Source organism: Martes martes (genome assembly GCF_963455335.1).
Source record: "Martes martes genome assembly, chromosome: 6".
Taxonomy (NCBI): Eukaryota; Metazoa; Chordata; class Mammalia; order Carnivora; family Mustelidae; genus Martes; species Martes martes.
This window is the reverse complement of record NC_137893.1, coordinates 26,876,849-26,896,519: the sequence shown is the minus strand read 5'-3', so window position 1 is coordinate 26,896,519 and position 19,671 is coordinate 26,876,849. Positions and strand designations below refer to the sequence as shown.

At 35.9% G+C, this 19,671-nt stretch overlaps 1 protein-coding gene across 2 annotated transcripts in view; it reads right to left on the bottom strand.

Moving 5' to 3' along the window:
• HACE1 (HECT domain and ankyrin repeat containing E3 ubiquitin protein ligase 1) overlaps positions 1–19,671 on the bottom strand; it is a 117,301-nt gene that overhangs the window by 19,698 nt on the left and 77,932 nt on the right. For both annotated transcript variants that reach the window (XM_080806231.1, XM_080806230.1), the window contains 5 exons: positions 12,938–13,049; positions 12,748–12,845; positions 12,480–12,567; positions 7,921–8,070; positions 7,208–7,404 (listed from right to left, as the gene is read on the bottom strand). In XM_080806231.1, coding sequence (XP_080662357.1) covers positions 7,208–7,404; positions 7,921–8,070; positions 12,480–12,567; positions 12,748–12,845; positions 12,938–13,049 — 645 coding nt within the window. The remainder of the gene's footprint in view (positions 1–7,207; positions 7,405–7,920; positions 8,071–12,479; positions 12,568–12,747; positions 12,846–12,937; positions 13,050–19,671) is intronic.

Sequence of the window (19,671 nt, the reverse complement as noted above, 5' to 3'; positions counted from 1 at the left end):
TTCGGCCTACTGAATAGCCCCCAAATCACATTCCCAGCCCCAAATCACACTCCCTACCACCCAGAAGTTTTTTTCCACTGTACAGGATTTAATCAGTTACTACATTTAGGTAGTTACCAGAGAGAAGGAAACAAAAACGAGTGCCAAACAATCAAACAGAAACATACACTAGATGTTCATGTCCAATCCAAGAAATAATATATATAGCACACTTCCAAGTGATAACTAGCAATGATTTCAATATTAGCACATCATTATCTTTTAGTTTACGTGTGCTCTACATAAATTTACTCAACTACTACAATTTTTCTGCTCCACTCACTCATTAATGTTTAAGGTGCTTTATGAGACCCTATCTTCCCTTAACAAGACCAGCTTTTTCCCAAAATGTTTTGCTCTTAGAATCTTATGGTACTATTTAATGATCATTATTCAAGACCTTAAATTATGAAGCATGAAAGTAAAAGATTTGTGGAGCTCCTGTGGAACTCAATCAGTTAAGCATTCAACCCGTGATTTCAGCTCGGCTCATAATATCAGGGTCATGAGATCTAGCCCCCTATTGGGCTCCATACTGGGCTCCATACTGGACATGGAGCCTGCTTAAGGTTCTCTCTTTCCCTTTGCCTCTGCCCCTCTTTACTCCTCCCACCATTCAGATGTGCACATGTGCTCTCCCATGCTAAAAAAAAAAAAGGAAAATATTTGTGAACTGCTCAAAGTACACTTCACCAATTTTAACTGGCCATTATTGCACTCCATATTTATCAGAATAGTACAAATTCTGTTTTCAATTACTTAATTCCTATTATTTCCTCACACATTCTCTTTTAAAAAATTAATTCCCACAGGTATACTATTCTTTCCTTACATGTTCCCTTCTATTCTTCTAATATGGAATATTATTCTAATATTCTAAATATTTCCCACATTTATTTCTATAACTTGGACCCATAGTCATTGAGTATCAATTTGTGGAAATCAGCTCCTTCTAATACCAGTTTCCATATTAAGTTAATTTAAATGTGGATGAATTTTGGTCTAAATTATTACTCAGAAAAATAATAAAATCGGGCATCTGGCTGACTCAGTTGGTTAAGCGACTGCCTTCGGCTCAGGTCATGATCTCAGGGTTCTGGGCTCAGCAGAGAGCTTGCTTCTCCCTCTTCTGCTCCCCCTGCTTGTGCTCTCTTTCTCTCTCCCTCTCTGTCAAATAAATAAAATAAAATCTTTTTTTAAAAAAAGAAAGAAGACTAATAAAATCGTAGCCAGCACAAATCCTGCTAAGATGTTTAGTAAAATAAAGTTTTCCACATAGCTGAAATACCATTGTTTAACAGAAGAAAATATAAATCCAACTGAGCTAAAATGTTTCCCTGCTTCCTTAAACACTGTACATCCTCAAACAGAATAACACAAATTAACGTTTTCTTGGTGATACAATTATTACTATGAACATCCACTACCATTACACACTAACATTCTGACTATTCATACTGAGCAGAAATATACTGACTGCCTTCCCATTATCTATATAGGCATCCAAATGACTCACCTCCCCACACTTTATGCCCTGAACAACAACATCAAATATCTTAGATGCTTTAATAAGAAAACACTGAATATGTAGATGACAACCAGTCCACAAAACACTGGCATAAAGAGTTGCACAATTAAACATTAATTATAAACCAAACATAAAGTATCATTTTCTTTTAAGCTATTATAAGAGATTGATAAAACTTGGGGGCAGAGGATCTTTTGTCATCCCTAACAGATGGCATATCCTAGGAGTCATGTCTGCTCCCACCTGAGTTTTGTTGTCTATTCTTTGAAGGCATAAAATAACACTGATGCCAAAGAATTAAACTGAAGAATTAATCATATTAAAGAATCTTAGTACTTGTACTGGTGAAATAATTACATAAATACATAGAAAGTTTTCAACTCGAAAAGCTTCAGCATAGCATAGAAACAACAACAGCAACAAAAAAGAGCCTTAGCAACTTTTTTCTGGCTCAGCCGCTGATCCTGGTAAGTGATATAAAATCAGTAAGCAAAAAAGAAACTGAAGTGAAAAACATAAAAACACTAAGATTAAGAAGACTGAACTTTCAGATAATATGTTCCAATTAAATTATATGTCTGTATTTATAGAAACATTTTGTTTTAATAATCTCCTAGTTTTCTGAATATGTGGAATAAATAGTATTCATCGCTCAGACATCTTCCTTAAAATTTTAACTTCTCTTCAGGCTTTCAACCTAAATTATGTCTTCTTATGAGAAATGGTGGTGATCTTGAAAAAATAATGTAAAATTTAAGCTATTTTTCTTCTTGAAAATTGTTTTTCATTATTTCTCAAAAGATACCTAAATGAACCATATTTGCTTAAATAATAATTAACTTTTACTAGTGAAAACAAGATGTTCTTTTTTCCCCCACCTCTAAGCAGAGGAATAAACTGGGCCCATTTGTAAAACAGTTTGGAATAGTTATTTTTTCAGTAATTAACAGTTTAAATGGCATTATTGTTGGCATAATTCAATTTGTGGTTTCAATATAAATCCTTTGGTGTATAAAAGCTTCTTTCCTGAGTTTTCCACTTACTACTGCTCTGGTATATAAGAGTTCTCACTGAAAATTTCTCTACTGAAAACTCCAAAGGATAACCAGGTTTCTTTTGTAGGCATAAGCAGATATGCCAAAAAGGCAAAAACCTACCTCATTTTCTCCATCCTCACTGCCATTGTCTTATAAAATCCTCATGCATGCTCCCCAGACCAATACCATGACCACCTATCAGTTGCCCTGACTCCAATATTGCCCCATTTCAATTCATTCTTCACATTCCAAGCTAAGTTTGTTTTTGTGTTTTTAAGAAACAGAATCCACTGATGAAACTTGCCTCTATAAATCTACAATCATCCCTACAGTCTTCAGAATAATTTTCAAATTCTTAATTGTGGATGCAGAGTCTTTCAGAATTTGGCCAATCCACCCCCCTCATCTTTTACCTCTCATTTGCTTTGCAATCTAAGCTAAGATCTACAACTCTCTGATCTACCTGTGGTTCCTTGAACATATCGTGCTCTGTCACCCTTAACTTCCTATAAGCCCAATACATTTTTCCCTTTCCACCTCCCTACTCTTATCTGACCACTTAATGCTTCCCCTCTGTAATTCAACTTCCATGCCACCTCCTCTATTCCTTGATATCCTGTCTTATCCCATCCCTATTTCCTTCCCTCCCAGCCTGAATGAACTTCATGATTAATACTGTAAAAGTGTTAGCATTTAAAACTCATGTAGCTTACTCTTCAGTTCCAGGAGACAGACTGAAGATATAAGAAAACCTGTCACTTCCAACTCAAATTTTATGGTTCCATGATTCTAGCTTCTGCTCAAAAATTTAAAAAAAAAAAAAAAAAAAAAGAGGGGATGCCTGGGTGGCTCAGTCAGTTAAGTGTCTACCTTCAGATTGGGTCATGATACCAGGTACCTGGGACTGAGTCCCACATCCGGGCTCCCTGCTCAGAGAGGGCCAGCTTCTCCCTCTGCCTGCCACTCCCCCTGCTTGTGTTTTCTCTCTCTCTCTGACAAATAAATAAATAAAACCTTTAAAAAAAAGAGAGAGAGAGAGAGAAAGTGAAAAATAAAAGCAAAAATTTTAAAAGGAAGATGAAAATACTATTTAAATGCTCAGCTCAGGGGCACCTGGGTGGCTCAGTGGGTTAAAGCCTCTGCCTTCAGCTCAGGTCATGATCCTAGGCTCCTGATATCAAGCCCCGCATCAGCATCATCAGCATCGGGCTCTCTGCTCAGCAGGGAGCCTGCTTCCCCTCCTCTCTCTCTGCCTGCCTCTCTGCCTACTTGTCAAATACTTGCCTCTGTCAAATAAACAAAAATCTTAAAAATAAACAAAAGAAACAAATAAATAAATAAATGCTCAGCTCCTGGTAATTCATCCATTTTCAAAAGTGAAACCAGAGTTTAGTTTATTATTTTTTTCAAGATTTTTAAACAAATTGATAGATACAAAATTAAATTTAAAAGAGCATTATATTTAAAATGTGGAATAAAAAAATTTTTTTTAATTAAAAAAATAAAATGTGGAATGGATATATATTCTTCTGCCTACATCATTTGTATTTATTTAATGTACTCCTTTTTAAACAAAGGTATTTTCATTTATTTGACTTCATTCCACAATTATCAAAGCCTTTCCATAAAACTTAGGACTAAATGACTCCCCCATGTGGAGATCAGCTTACATAGATTTTCTCATACTAACAAGCTTGGTAACTCATTTAAGCTGCAACATGCTTACAGATTTTGAAGCTGAACTCCAAAGGTGACAGTTACAACTTTACACCTATAGAGATAAGAAAGTAAAAGTCTAACCTTAGAGTAACAAAAAAGTTCTTAAAAGAAATCTATGTTAAAAAAAAACACAAAATTTCTTGGGAACCTGGGTGGCTCAGTGGGTTAAAGCCTCTGCTTTCGGCTCAGGTCATGATCCCAGGGTCCTGGGATCGAGTCCCACATCGGGCTCTCTGCTCAGTGGGGAGCCTGCTTCCCCCCCTCTCTCTCTGCCTGCCTCTCTGCCTACTTGTGATCTCTGTCAAATAAATAAATAAAGTGTTTAAAAAAAAAGTTTTAAAAAAATAACAAAATTTCTAAAAATTGAAAATTTTATTTGTAAACTGAATAACAACCTTAAAGCAAGTAATCAATTTAAGATGCAGGTATGTTTCTAAAGATTTTTAATTTTAAAAAATTAGGTTGCTTATTAAGTAAGCATTAAATGTTTAAGCATCAACAATTTGATATAGAATTATGCTTGACTCAAAAAAAATTATACTTGGCTCTTTCTGGTAACATTAGAAAACTCTGGAAAATGTTTACATCACAAAAATGAAAGCTGAGAAGAATTAACATATTAGTGATTGAGATCCTGCTTTATTACCAAAAGCTAGTAACAAAAATAAGTCACCTATAATCAACCAAAAATTAGTTAATATAGTTAAATAAAAATGGATTTAACTTAGAAGCAAAAGTTTCAGCCTTTTTAATATTACAATAGTAAGGCAGTTGCCAAGTGGTAAGGCATCGGTCTCATAATAATACAATAGTTAAATATTCCAGTCTAACTAGACTCACAATGAAAGGTACACCTTCAATGTGTGTATACTCTTATTGTTACTTACTCAATATCTTCCTTCTTTCTAGAATTCATGAAAGACACAAGTGCCAAAGAATTAATAAAATGTCTTTTTAAAAATCTAAACAAAAATCATATCATAATGGGAGGGGAACTGTTAGGAGATATAAGTATAAATATATCTATGCATCATGCAATTGTTAATGGGTCTTTTCATTTGTCATATAAAATATACCTGAGAGGGTGAGAAGTCCACTCACCATAGTATTCACAGATAAGAATCATGTTTGAGTTTCTCTGGTGAAAAACAATCACTTGCTTATAATAAAGATAGTATAATTTCCTTACCCTTAATTGAGAATAGGTCTCCAGTGTAAAATAAAATAATAAATGCACTACAGGGTGGACAATCTAATAATTAGAAGACTTTAAAAAGTATTTTCAATCACTGGCAAGCTTATACATATTTTGAAAATGAAGCATTTTGGGGTGCCTGGGTGGCTCCATCATTAAGCATCTGCCTTCGGCTCAGGTCATGATCCCAGGGCCCTAAAATCGAGCCCTGCATCAGGCTCCCTGCTTGGTGGAAAGCCTGCTTCTCCCTCTCCCACTCCCCCTGCTTATGTTCCCTCTCTTGCTGTCTCTGTCAAATAAATAAAATCTTTAAAAAATAAAATAAGATAAAGAAGCATTTTAGTCTTTTCATTATCTATAGCTTAACATGACTCATTATATTAAAAATTAAGTAAGATCTTCCTTAACATGATTAATTTTGCAAAAGGAAGAACATCAGACTTGAAAGTAGTAGACCTGGGTTTTATCCCAGCTTTACCATTAACTCTTTAGGCTTCAGTGTCCTTATGTATCAAATGAGAGAGCAAACTAAAAAACATCTAAGCATATGTGTGCAAAAACTCAGCTTCTGACCTTCTTTTCAAAAATTAAACTTCATGGGGTTTTTTCCACATATAGTATCTAAGTTGCAAAAAGTAAAACTGCATACCATAATATAACTTTCCAATACCCTATACATATCTCAAACTAAAAACCTCTTTTTATAGAGCACTATCCTCTTTTTATAGAGCACCATTTTGTATTGTGGTTTTCAGCTTGCAAAATACTAGTAACAATTCTGTATGGGAGGTATCGTTATCTCAAGTCTACAAAATAGAAAACTGAGGCTCTAAGAGGTTAAAATGCAGCCAAGTTTTCTGGTCTTTCAAAGAAAAAAAAATCCATATTTTACTAAATCAATGGGCATAATTTCTTAAAGTTAGTTGCTTCTGAAGCTGTCTTGGAATTACAATACAACTAATGGAAAGGAAAAAGAACTGAGTCTTGTTTAACCAGAAGCTGCTACTAGTAAATAACAGAAGTAGAGTTCCCAAACCAGATTTTCTGGCTCCCAATTTCCTACATATCAAAATATAACATAAAAGTGAATCATATTTTTCAACAATGAAATTTAAAACATATGACAAAATTTAAAACTAGTATGTGCAGCTGTCAATTATTTCTCAATGAAACTGGAAAAAATATTCACAAACAAAAGACAGAACAATAAATAAAAATAATCAAATTAAAAGCTTAAAAAAACAATCAAGTTCAGAGATCTAACAGATTTACTGGATACCAAAAGCATGTACAAAGTTGAACATGGGAAATTCTTCTTTTCTCTATTGGAACTCTTAACATCGTACTTCAAAAGATGAAACAGTGACTAAATCCTAATATGATTTTGGTGTAAACTTCTATTGCTAATCGAAGTTTTTAATAAAGAGATGCCCAATTTATAGAATCAACCGAATTGTGCTCTAGGCTGCTTCAGGAACTGCCTCAGCTATCTAACACGCTAGTGAAATGATCCTTCCTAACTAAAAATTTGGTATTTGATGGTTTAGTTAATTTAAATATTTTATTTGTTATAAAATGTTATGAAAAACAGTAAAAGTTTTTCTAGCTAGTGTCAGGAGGCTAGAGTAATCTGCAAACTATCAGGGCCAAGTTACAAACAATGGCTATGATAAGTATTCAAATACTCACTTTATTATTTTGTGTAACAAGAATACTTCCACCCCCAGGTTTCAAAGGCACCTCTTCCATTGCTCCAAACACATCAGTTTCAACAGAAAAGGTTAGCTCTAGACCCAGATCACTAATATCATTATCTAAAATCCACTGCAAATTTTTGGCATATTCTGGATCAATGGATGCCACATCTTGGTAATTTACAGGAATACCTAAAAATGCAAACATACAGCAGTTATATTCTAAATGTTTCTGCCTTTCCTTGTTTGTTTAATGGTAAAATACTGCCCTCTACAGATATTCCATAAAACTGCAAAATATAATCCAATTCACAGCATGATTTAAGTGGAGGCTAATTCCTAGATTTGGAAGTCTGTTAATTTAAACTTGTATTTTTTCCCACATCTTTATAATGTAATCTTTCTTTGAAATAGCTATACAGAAAAATTAATATATACTTCAAAAAGTGCCATTCACTTAAGCATATTCATATTAAAATGCATTCTTAGCATAAACATATACACACTAAAATGATAAACAATTTTAGCAAAAAAATAGATTTTTTTTCTCTCCCTCAAAGGCTTCCAAATGCCTTACATACACAGACAGTTTCTAATTGAAATAAAAACTACCTCAATCAAAATGCGATCACTTACCTAGTTTTTCCCTAAAGATTCTAAGAAAAACACTTCAAATAAATGCCTCTGGAAATAACAACAGAGCCATACCAAGAATGTGCTTATAGAATGATCTTGTGAAGTAAATGTTGACCAGCTGCCTGTGGTTCAAAGCTAATCCCAAGATCTGTCCAGCAAACCGGAAATAGTTCAAGTGATCAGGATTTACATAGGAGTTACTATTAGGCTGAAAAGTTGTTCCTATTAAAATAAATACAAAATAATTTACTTCTAAGAATCTAGATGCAAAAGAAAGATCATTTCAATGCAAATAAATCAGTTCATATAGAATTTCAGCAAAACCAAGGTTACATTATATATAAATTTCCACCAGAATGTTCTTTATATAACATATATATATAATATATATATATATATGTTATATATATATAACATATATATATATAATGTTCTTTATATAACAGACGATGGAATTGTCAGAAGATAATCATTAATTCACACATACTTAACAGAGTAAGTCTTTGCAAAGAGAAAATTTTAGAAATACTTTTAACTGAAAGTAGTTGGAAGATGTGTCAAAGAGATCCTGAAAATAATGCATTAAAAGATAATACACGTTTTCCTCAGCAATGTAGAAATACTAGGTTGTGAATTAGGACAGGCATTGTTTTATTCATCTATACATGCCCAGTGCAGATTTTCACTACTTTTTGTTCCTTATGGAATAGAGCACTACAAGACAGTAACTAAAATTTTAAATGTACAACTGTTCTTAAGTGATGAATTAGCCTTTTACTAATTATCAGAAAAATCACCAAAATCCACAAGTCAACCAATTATTCCTCACAATAAATAATCAACTTTATTTTTTTTAAGATTTTATTTATTTGAGAGAGCAACTGAGCACACCCAAGCAGGGGGAGGGGTAGAGGGAGAAAGACAGAATCTCTAGCAGACTCCCCACTGAGCACAGAGGACGACTCAGGGCTCAATCTCACAACCCTGAGATCATAAGCTGAGCCAAAACTTCAGAGTCTGGACACTTAATCAACTGGTCACCTAGGTACCTCACAAATAATCAACTTTAAATAAGTACCACAAAGGTATATAAGTAAAAATGGCAAAGGCAATAGTTACCAATTACTGTCAAAACCTAGTATGATTCCACTTACATGACAAAAGGTCTAGAAACAGTGGTGATGGTTACACAACACTGTCAATGTACTTAATGCCAGCGAATTGTACACTTTAAAGTGGTTAAAAAAGTAAATATTATGTTATATATTTGATCACAATGAAAACAAAAATCTAAAAAAATATCTAGTGCAGGGGCGCCTGGGTGGCTCAGTGGGTTAAAGCCTCTGCCTTTGGCTCAGGTCACGATCCCAGGGTACTGAGATCGAGCCCCGCATCGGGCTCTCTGCTCAGCAGGGAGCCTGCTTCCTCCTCTCTCTCTGCCTGCCTCTCTGCCTACTTGTGATCTCTGTCAAATAAATAAATAAAATCTTAAAAAAAAAGTATCTAGTGCAATGGAAAAACCTAATGCTAAGACCTCAACTTTAAAGAACTCTTTTTGTACTTTTCTATGATGATCACTAACTCCAAAGACAACTGTTACTCATTCAACAAATATTTATTGAGCTCTTCCTATTTAGTACTCTTCTAGGTACACTAAACACTTACTAAACACTAGGCACACTTACACTAAAAGAAGAATAACTGCAAACTAATGAAATAGTACCACAAAGTAAAATATAATAAAGGAAAAGTAAAAAGTTTTGAAAAATGACGTCTGGTCATTTAGTATACATATTTTGACAGTAATTTCACTTTGTGTGTTGCTAGTCTTTGATTTCTCACTGTTGGCACTAGACTACACTGCCCTAACCAGTTTACTTAGATATAAGGTACAAATCTGGAAGTCTATGGTTGAATGACTTGAAAGGGCCACATAAAGCTAGTCATTCACCATCAAGTACCTTTTGAGAATCATTCCCAGTCATTGGTAAGACTAGGTATTAAAAGTCAAAGAAAAGTTTTGTGAGGTACAGAAAAACTTCAAGGACAAACATAACAATAATTTCAAAAATATAAATAATCTAAGATTAGTCACAAATATTTTTTACCTATTAAAATAGTGAATGCTTAGGGCACCTGGGCGGCTCAGTCAGTTAAGTAGCTGCCTTTGTCTCAGGTCATGATCTCAGGATCCTGGGATCAAGTCCCACATCAGGTTCTCTGTCCCACTTGTGTGTGCACATGCTCTCTCTCTCAAATAAATAAATAAAATCTTTAAAAATAATAATAAAATAAAATAGTGAATGCTTAGGGTTACTGATGAATCAATCAGCAAAGATTTTAATGACTCAACTTTCTACCCCTAGGTCTCTGATTTGTAATTCCTTTGCTAAGTACTTTCTGGGAAATCTAGATTATGAAAAAGAATAGATAAAGAGAAATCAAAAACAAAAAATAAATAAGGAAACAAATAGGGAAAACTCTTCAGGAAAGAAATAATAGTTTTTAACTTGAAAACTACTTAAAACAGAACACAAAGTTTAGGTTCTGTTTTAAGTTCAAAATAAATGAAACTGGGGCGCCTGGGTGGCTCAGTGGGTTGGCCTCTGCCTTTGGCTTGGGTCATGATCTCAGGGTCCTGGGATCGAGCCCCACATCGGGCTCTCTGCTAGGCGGGGAGCCTGCTTTCCCCCTCTCTCTGCCTGCCTCTCTGCCTACTTGTGATCTCTGCCTGTCAAGTAAATAAATAAAATCTTTTTTAAAATAAACAAATAAATAAAATGAAACTGACACAGCTATTTTCATCACCTCAAAAAAATTCTAGTGAACAAGAAAATGTCGTTTTCCATATAAAAATAGTTTCTAATAATTATTTCTACTTTCTATGTGCTTTCTGTATTTCTTAGGCACTAGGCTAAACATTTTTTACATAACAGCTAATTGATTTCTCTTTCACCACATCACAAAACATATATTATCACCATTTTCAAATGGAGAAATTGAGGTCCAGAAAGGTTACATTTATCGGCCTAAGATGATAACAACAGGAGGAACAGAGCCAGGATTCATATCCAGTGTAACACCAAAGGCCAAACTCTACAGTAAATATCTTAATTCAATTAGAAAGCAAGTTTTAAAGAAATTATTATAGACATGAAGACTACCCAAACATTTCCCACATTTAGGAATTTTTAATTCAAAAATTCAATGTAATTCCCTTCATGTCAACCAAACCCAAGAACAAGGAAATATTTCACCGAGATTCTAATTTATAAATACTATGATCCCAAAGAGAAGGCTTCTACAGCTTACAAAAAGTACAAATCACAATCTTTATGATCTCTGTGCTTTAGCATATGCTCTGCTAATATATTCATAGTATGAGGAATTACCTCGACTCATAATTCCACACCAAATTTGTTTTTCAGGTATGAAACTAAACAGACAGCCTCAGAATAAGAGACTATAAAGAAATGAAATAAAGCTAAAATACAATGCTCTAATGCTAAATCTTGCTTCAAAGACCAGGCTTAACTAAACCCAGCACCTCATCAAATTTGTCATAAAAACAACAAAAGCACCAAATTCACCTGAGAGCAAATAATCAGAAGTTATAAAATTAAAGCAGTCACATATTCCTAAACAACTTCAAATACACCATGTGTGTCTGAGGAGCCCATCACAGAAGTGAATACCTGCAGTTCCCTAGTACCCCCGCAGCCCACCACTGTCCCCCTCTTGCCTCTCCCAGAGCCGTCATCCTTATTCAGTGGAGGTTTACCTACTGGTTCGGTTGGAGACAATCAGAAAGTACAATTAATAATGCACTCTCTCCTTATAAAAAATAAATTAAACACTGGGAAGGAAAAGGAAATAAAAGCAACTGTGTAAAGCATTTAAAAACTGAAATCCTGCCTTCACTTGTGTATGTCTTTCTTAAGTTAGAGAACTGCCAAGTATTCTTCTCATAGATGAGGCAGTAACCATTTCCATTCAGCCTACTATATCGAATTAGAATTGTGCAGGTCGAAAGTACCATTTCAACAAATAACCTATTTCAATTATAAGATAATAAGAGCTTTTTAGGTTTAATCTTTTAAAAGGACCGAAAACTAAGTTACTATACATAAATAGATAATAAATTAAGATTTAACACCATGATTTCTAGACTCTTTTTTATGACCGATAAATTTTAAGACTTGGAAACTCAAATAGGGTTAACAAATTTTAATTTTTCCAAGTAAGCATTTTTCTAAGTCCATCTTTTCTAAGGCACTATTTCACAAAAGGAAATTTTAGCTCAGAAAAGCAGTCTAAGGACAATCCTTAAATTGCATAAATTAGTTTTACTTTACAAAAGGTTGATGAAAACTTCCTTACAGCCAGCACTGGCCCTTGAGAACCACCTATGTAGAGGAAAGAATGCTAGACTGAACCAGGTTCCACTCATGATCCTACCACTCATTAATCGAGTTAACAAAAACTCTGAATTTCAACTTTCTCTTCTAGGAAATGGGACTATCCCACACCTAGCTCACAAGATTACTATGGGAATCAAAGGATAAAATGCACTGATGTAGTTTGAAAATACGAGAAGTGACAGAAAAAATAATGTAGACTGTACAACTTACCATCAGCTGACTGGGTAAACAATGCATAATCAGGATTGACTATCTCATTAGACAGAATATCAAACCACTCACGCACAACACCTTGACCCTGAGTTCAAGAAAATAAAATTAAATATCAAAAGAATTATATGTGGAAATTTTTTCTCAATAATAACAAATTAGAGTCATTTCAAATTTCTTCCATTATCAATTATATACTAAACTTCATTCAAGTGCATTTCAATCTTTTATATCTAGTGACGTTAACAGCACTTATTTTTATACCCACCATGCCTTCTTCTCCATGGAACCGTACAGCAATTCCTTGCTTTAGCTTTGCACAATTTGCTTTTGATACAACTTCACAGCTACTCCTAAAAATAGAATCTAAATATGTAGCATTGGTTAATTTTATGTATTAAAATTTACAATAACTGGTATTTTGTGCCTCAACCACATCAGCTTCTTTTTAAACATACCTCTGTGAACCAGCAGGATATCATTTTCATTCACTGGTCTGTGCACCATGTCTGAATCTGGTTGTCCTGAATGCAAATGCTCATAGAACCATTCACAGCGATCTTTAAATGGCTAACCCAACAAAAAAAACAGTACAATATGTCAGCAGTATTTCAGCTACCTATCAGATTACTTAATGAGCCTGCTAATGTCCTTTCCACAAATAATCATTCTTAGACCTTTATTTATAATAAATAGTTCTAGATAATGTTCTGACATTTCAAAAACTATTCACAAAAAGGCAGATCTCAGCTGAAATACTTTGATTACAAAGAAAGTGTGTATATATATATATATATATTTTAAAGATTTTATTTATTTATTTGACAGAGATCACAAGTAGGCAGAGACGCATGCAGAGAGAGGAGGAAGCAGGCTCCCTGCTGAGCAGAGAGCCCGATGTGGGGCTCGACCCCAGGACTCTGGGATCATGACCTGAGCCAAAGGCAAAGGCTTTAACCCACTGAGCCACCCAGGCGCCCCGAGAGTATATTTTTTTAATTTCCATTTTTAACAGAAAAGACTTGATAAATTAGGTTATACCTAAACTTAATATCAAATATGTAATTGATGAGATTTACTCCTAATTTCTTTCTTTCTTTCTTTTTACAATTTTATTTATTTATTTGACAGAGAGAGAGCAGGAGCATACAAGCAGAGGGAGCGGCAGAGGGAGAAAGAGAAGCAGGCTCCCCACTGAGCAGGGAACCTGCTGTGGGCCTGATCCCAGGGTGCTGGGATCATGAGCTGAACCAAAGGCAGCTGCCTAACCAACTGAGCCACCAGGCACACCATTCTCCTAATTTCTCTTAAGCATAACAATGCTTATAAGAATGAATTTCCAAATCCAGAAAAATTACATTGCATGTTATATTCAATTTTTCATGAAAACAATCTTCCAGATCTATTTTTTTATTTTTATTTATTTTTTTAATTATTTTTATTTATTTCTATTTTTTATTTTTATTTATTTATTTCGTGAGAGAGAGAGAGAGAGAGAGAGAGAGAAAGCATGTACGAGAGCTTGGGAAGAGGCAGAGGGAGGAGAGGGAATCTCAAGCCAGCTCTGCACTGAGCCTAGAGTCTGACACAGGGCTGAGATCATGACAACCTGACCTGAAATCAAGAGTCGGACACTTAATGAATTGAGCCACCCAGGCACCACTATCTACCTTTATTCTTATTTCTATCCTTTGAATACATAGTGTAAACCTTGACAATTAGGGTATTTTTTCTTATTTTAATGAAGCTTTTATTGCCAAGGCAACCACTTCAAAGAGGCATCTACTTCAAAGATGGCTATCTCAAATAAACAGAATGCCAGCACATAACTTGATACGGAGTCAAGCCACTTTCCTAAAGGAAGGCTCCTCTGTTTTAGAAATCTTGGTTGATTTCTATAACTGACCATTTGGCCCCCCGTTTTCCCTCTTGCCATGCTTTAAATTCCCGCTCTTACGTTTTAAATTCACTGACAGTGAGTCTATGAAACCCCTGGCTCCCACCTCAACCCCAATAAAAGCAGAACTTCAGGCCCATGTGCGTTATCATGCACTCTCCCACTCCCCCATCTCTACCATGTGTGCTATGTAATACCCAGGTCCTGTAAGTAATAAATCTTTATTTTTTTCAGTTTCCTAATGGTTATTGCTGAAGGGCATCTTGCAATCATAATAAAAACCACAAGGGCTGGTATAGGCACAAGACCGGGTATTGAAAGGCTAAGACCAACACACGACAATTGGCATAATTGGCAGGACTGGCAGGACCTTGCAATTAACCAAGGGGAATGCCTTTACCTGCAACTTGCCTACTAACTGCCAAACACACCATCTGAGAAAGGAGCACCTTTAGGGGTCTGTCATGCTGCTATGTGCTTTTACACATTGCCTCTGTCATATGTTGCCTGCAATATCTAACCTAAAATGTCATGCCTGCCATAATTCAAGAATCTCCCCAGAACAGCATGAGCAAGGCCATATGCTCCAATGAAATGATTAGACCACCAATTATAAAGGTCTTAATTGATTATTAATGTGTATAAGGGACCTCCATAGCCAAGGAAAGCAAGGGAGGGTGGATTGGACTGTAAGGCTACTGTCACTGCCAAGGAGGATTCTGGGCCAAAGGTAGATAGAAATGATTCCGTTAGGTGAGGAAGACTGGAAATTTCCACTTGTAACCACTGAGTCAAGTGGCTTGTGCCCAAATTACATGTCCTAACCGAGAAGAGAAAAATAGCCCTATAACTGGAAGCCAATAGCACCACAGAAGAAACCGACACAGAGGGAACCCACACAGAGGCCTATAGTCTCTGTGTTGCCACTTTACTTACTACCATTGCTCCTTGTCCCCTGACCCAACAGGATACTATGGGTCCAATCCCTGGTGTGGTACTGCTTAAAAAATTAATGGACAAATATAAATGTCCTGAACAAGGACCTGACAAGGCACACCAGCATCTTGGTAAAACCCCATGGATGCTTCCTAGGTGTTACTCAATTATGCATACCAAAATGCCAAGGCTCTGGTTTATGCTCCAGAGGCCTAGGGACTTTTCCCAGAGACCCTGTGCATATCAGTCTGAAGGCAGACTCCAATCCAGGAGAGGTTTCCTGTGACACCCTGAAAAGGAAAGCAGCCTACAAAGAGGGTTGGTAACAACAATTTTCCAGTAAGATTATGGTAACAGGATAAAAACAAGAAGTAGAAATTGAGATTAAAAGTCATACCTTAACTAAAATTCAAATGTTTCTTAAGTATTTTATGAAGCAGGAAGGAGAGAGGGGAACTAATTGGTTATTGCAGGTTTTCTTGTTTGGAACTGGCTCTTAACTGCTACTCATAGTGGCTAAAATCCATCAACTGGCTGCTACCTCTAAAGACCCTACAATCCATAACTTTCTTTTTTTATTAATAGCTGTGTTATTTATTTCTTATTTTTTAAATTATTTTTTTAACATATAATGTATTATTTACCCCAGGGGGTACAGGTCTATGAATCGTCAGGCTTACACACTTCACAGCACTCACCATATCACATACCCTCCCCAATGTTCATAACCCAGCCACCCTATCCCTAACTCCCCCACCCCTCAGCAACCCTCAGTTTGTTTTGTGAGATTAAGGGTCTCTTATGGTTTGTCTCCCTCCTGATCCCATCTTGTTTCATTTTTTCCTTCCCTGCACCCCAAACCCCCTACTCTGCCTCCCAAATTGCTCATCTCAGGGAGATCATATGATAATTGTCTTTGTCTGATTGACTTATTTTGCTCAGCATAATACCCTCTAGTTCCATCCATGTCGTTGCAAATGGCAAGATTTCATTTCTTTTCGTGGCTGCACTGTACTCCATTGTATATATGTATACCAATTCTTCTTTATCCATTCATCTATTGATGGACATCTAGGTTCTATCCAGTTTGGCTATTGTGGATACTGCTGCTATAAACATTTGGGTGCACGTGCCCCTTCGGATCACTACATTTGTATCTTTAGGGTTAATACCGAGTAGTGCAATTGATGGGTCATAAGGTAGCTCTATTTTCAACTTTCTGAGGAACCTCCATGCTGTTTTCCAGAGTGGCTGCACCAGCTTGCATTCCCACTAACAGTGTAGGACGGTTCCCCTTTCTCCACATCCTCTCCAACATCTGTCGCTTTCCGTCTTGTTAATTTTAGCCATTCTGACTGGTGTGAGGTGGTATCTCACTGTGGTTTTGATTTGTATTTCCCTGATGCTGAGTGCTGTTGAGCACTTTTTCATGTGTCTGTTGGCCATCTGGATGTCTTCTTTGCAGAAATGTCTGTTCATGTCCTCTGCCCATTTCTTGATTGGATTATTTGTTCTTTGGGTGTTAAGTTCTTTATAGATTTTGGATATTAGCCCTTTATCTGATATGTCATTTGCGAATATCTTCTCCCATTCCGTCAATTGTCTTTTGGTTTTGTTGACCATTTCCTTTGCTGTGTAAAAGCTTTTGAACTTGATGAAGACCCAATAGTTCATTTTTGCCCTTGCTTCCCTTGCCTTTGGCGATGTTTCTAGGAAGAAGCTGCTGTGGCTGAGGTCGAAGAGGTTGCTGCCTGTGTTCTCCTCAAGGATTTTGACGGATTCCTATCTCACAATGAGGTCTTTCTTCCATTTGAGTCTATGTTTGTGTGTGGTGTAAGGACATGGTCCAGTTTCATTCTTCTGCATGTGGCTGTCCAATTTTCCCAACCCATTTGTTGAAGAGACTGTCTGTTTTCCATTGGACATTCTTTCCTGCTTTGTCAAAGTTTAGTTCACCATAGAGTTGTTGATCTATTTCTGGTCTCTCTATTCTGTTCCATTGATCTATGTGTCCGTTTTTGTGCCAGTACCATACTTTCTTGATGGTTACAGCTTTGTAAAAGACCTTGAGGTCTGGAATTGTGATGCCACCAACTCTGGCTTTCTTTTTCAACATTCCTCTGGCTATTTAGGGTCTTTTCTGGTTCCATATAAATTTTAGGATTATTTGTTCTATGCTTTGAAAAAAAATTGATGGTATTTTGATAGGGATTGCATTAAATGTGTAGACTGCTTTGGGTAGCATTGACATTTTCGCAATATTTATTCTTCCAATCTATTAGCATGGAACGTTTTTCCATTTCTTTGTGTTCCTCAATTTCTTTCATGAGTACTTTATAGTTTTCTGAGTACAAATTCTATGCCTCTTTGGTTAGGTTTATTCCTAGGTATCTTATGGTTTTGGATGCAATTGTAAATGGGACTTCTGTTTTGCTGTTGCTGTATAGAAATGCAACTGATTTCCCTGCATTGATTTTATATCCTGACATTTTACTGAATTCCTGTATGAGTTCTAGCAGTTTTGGAGTGGAGTCTTTTGGGTTTTCCATATAAAGTATCGTATCACCTGCAAAGAGTGAGAGTTTGACTTCTTTGCCAATTCGGATGCCTTTTGTTTCTTTTTGTTGTCTGATTGCCGAGGCTAGGACTTCTAGTACTATGTTTAATAGCAATGGTGATAGTGGACATCCTTGCTGTGTTCCTGACCTTAGGGGAAAAGCTCTCAGTTTTTCCCCATTGAGAATGATAGTCACTGTGGGTTTTTCATAGATGGCTTTGATGACATTGAGGTATGTACCCTCTATCCTTACACTTTGAAGAGTTTTCATCAAGAAAGGATGCTGTACTTTGTCAAATGTTTTTTCAATATCTATTTAGAGTACCATGATTCTTGTCTTCTTTTTATTAATGTATTGTATCACATTGATTGATTTGTGGATGTTGAACCAACCTTGTAGCCCAGGAATAAATCCCACTTGGTCGTGGTGAATAATCCTTTTAATGTACTGTTGGATCCTACTGGCCAGTATTAGGGTGAGAATTTTCGCATCTGTGGTCATCAGGGATATTGGTCTGTAAATCTCCTTTTTGGTGGGATCTTTGTCTGATTTTGGGATCAAGGTAATGCTCACCTCATAAAATGATTTTGGAAATTTTCCTTCCATTTGTATTTTTTGGAACAGTTTAAGGAGAATAGGTATTAATTCTTCTTTAAATGTTTGCTAGAATTCCCCTCGGGAGCCATCTGGCCCTGGGCTCTTGTTTGTTGGGAGATTTTTGATGACTACTTCAATTTCCTTACCGGTTATGGGTCTGTTCAGGTTTTCTCTTTCTTCCTGGTTCAGTTTTGGTAGTTTATATGTCCCTAGGAATGAATCCATTTCTTCCAGATTGTCAAATTTGCTGTGTATAGTTGCTCATAATATATTCTTATTATATATGAGCCTGGTATTTGTATTCTTTGGTATTGGTTGTGATCTCCCCTCTTTCATTCATGATTTTATTAATTTGAGTCCTTTCTCTTTTCTTTTTGATAAGTCTGGCCAGGGGTTTATCAATCTTACTAATTCTTTCAAAGAACCAGCAGTTCCTAGTTTCATTGACTTGTTCTACTGTTCTTTTGGTTTCTATTTCATTGATTTCTGCTCTGATCTTTATGATTTCTCATCTGCTGGATTTAGGCTTTCTTTGCCGTTCTTTCTCCTGCTCCTTTAGGTGTAAGGTTAGGTTGTATATTTGAGACCTTTCTTGTTTCTTAAGAAAGGGTGGATCACTATATACTTTCCTCTCAGGACCGCTTTTGCTGTGTCCCAAAGATTTTGAATAGTTGTGTTTTCATTTTCATTTGTTCCCATGAATTTTTTCAATTCTTCTTTAATTTCCTGGTTGACCCATTCATTCTTTAGTAGGATGCTCTTTAGCCTCCATGTATTTGAGTTCTTTCCAACTTTCCTCTTGTAATTGAGTTTTAGCTTCAGGACATTGTGGTCTGAAAATATGCAGGGAATGATCCCAATCTTTGGTACTGGTTGAGACCTGATTTGTGACCCAGAATGTGATCTATTCTGGAGAATGTTCAATGTGCACTAGAGAAGAATGTGTATTCTGTTGGGGATAGAATGTTCTGAATATATCTGTGATGTCCATCTGGTCCAGTGTGTCATTTAAGGCCTTTATTTCCTTGTTGATCTTTTGCTTAGATGATCTGTCCATTTCAGTGAGGGGGGTATTAAAGTCACCTACTATTATTGTATTATTGTCAATGTGTTTCTTTGATTTTGTTAATTGGTTTATATAGTTGGCTGCTCCCATGTTAAAGGTATAGATATTTAAATTGTTAGATCTTCTTGTTGGACAGAC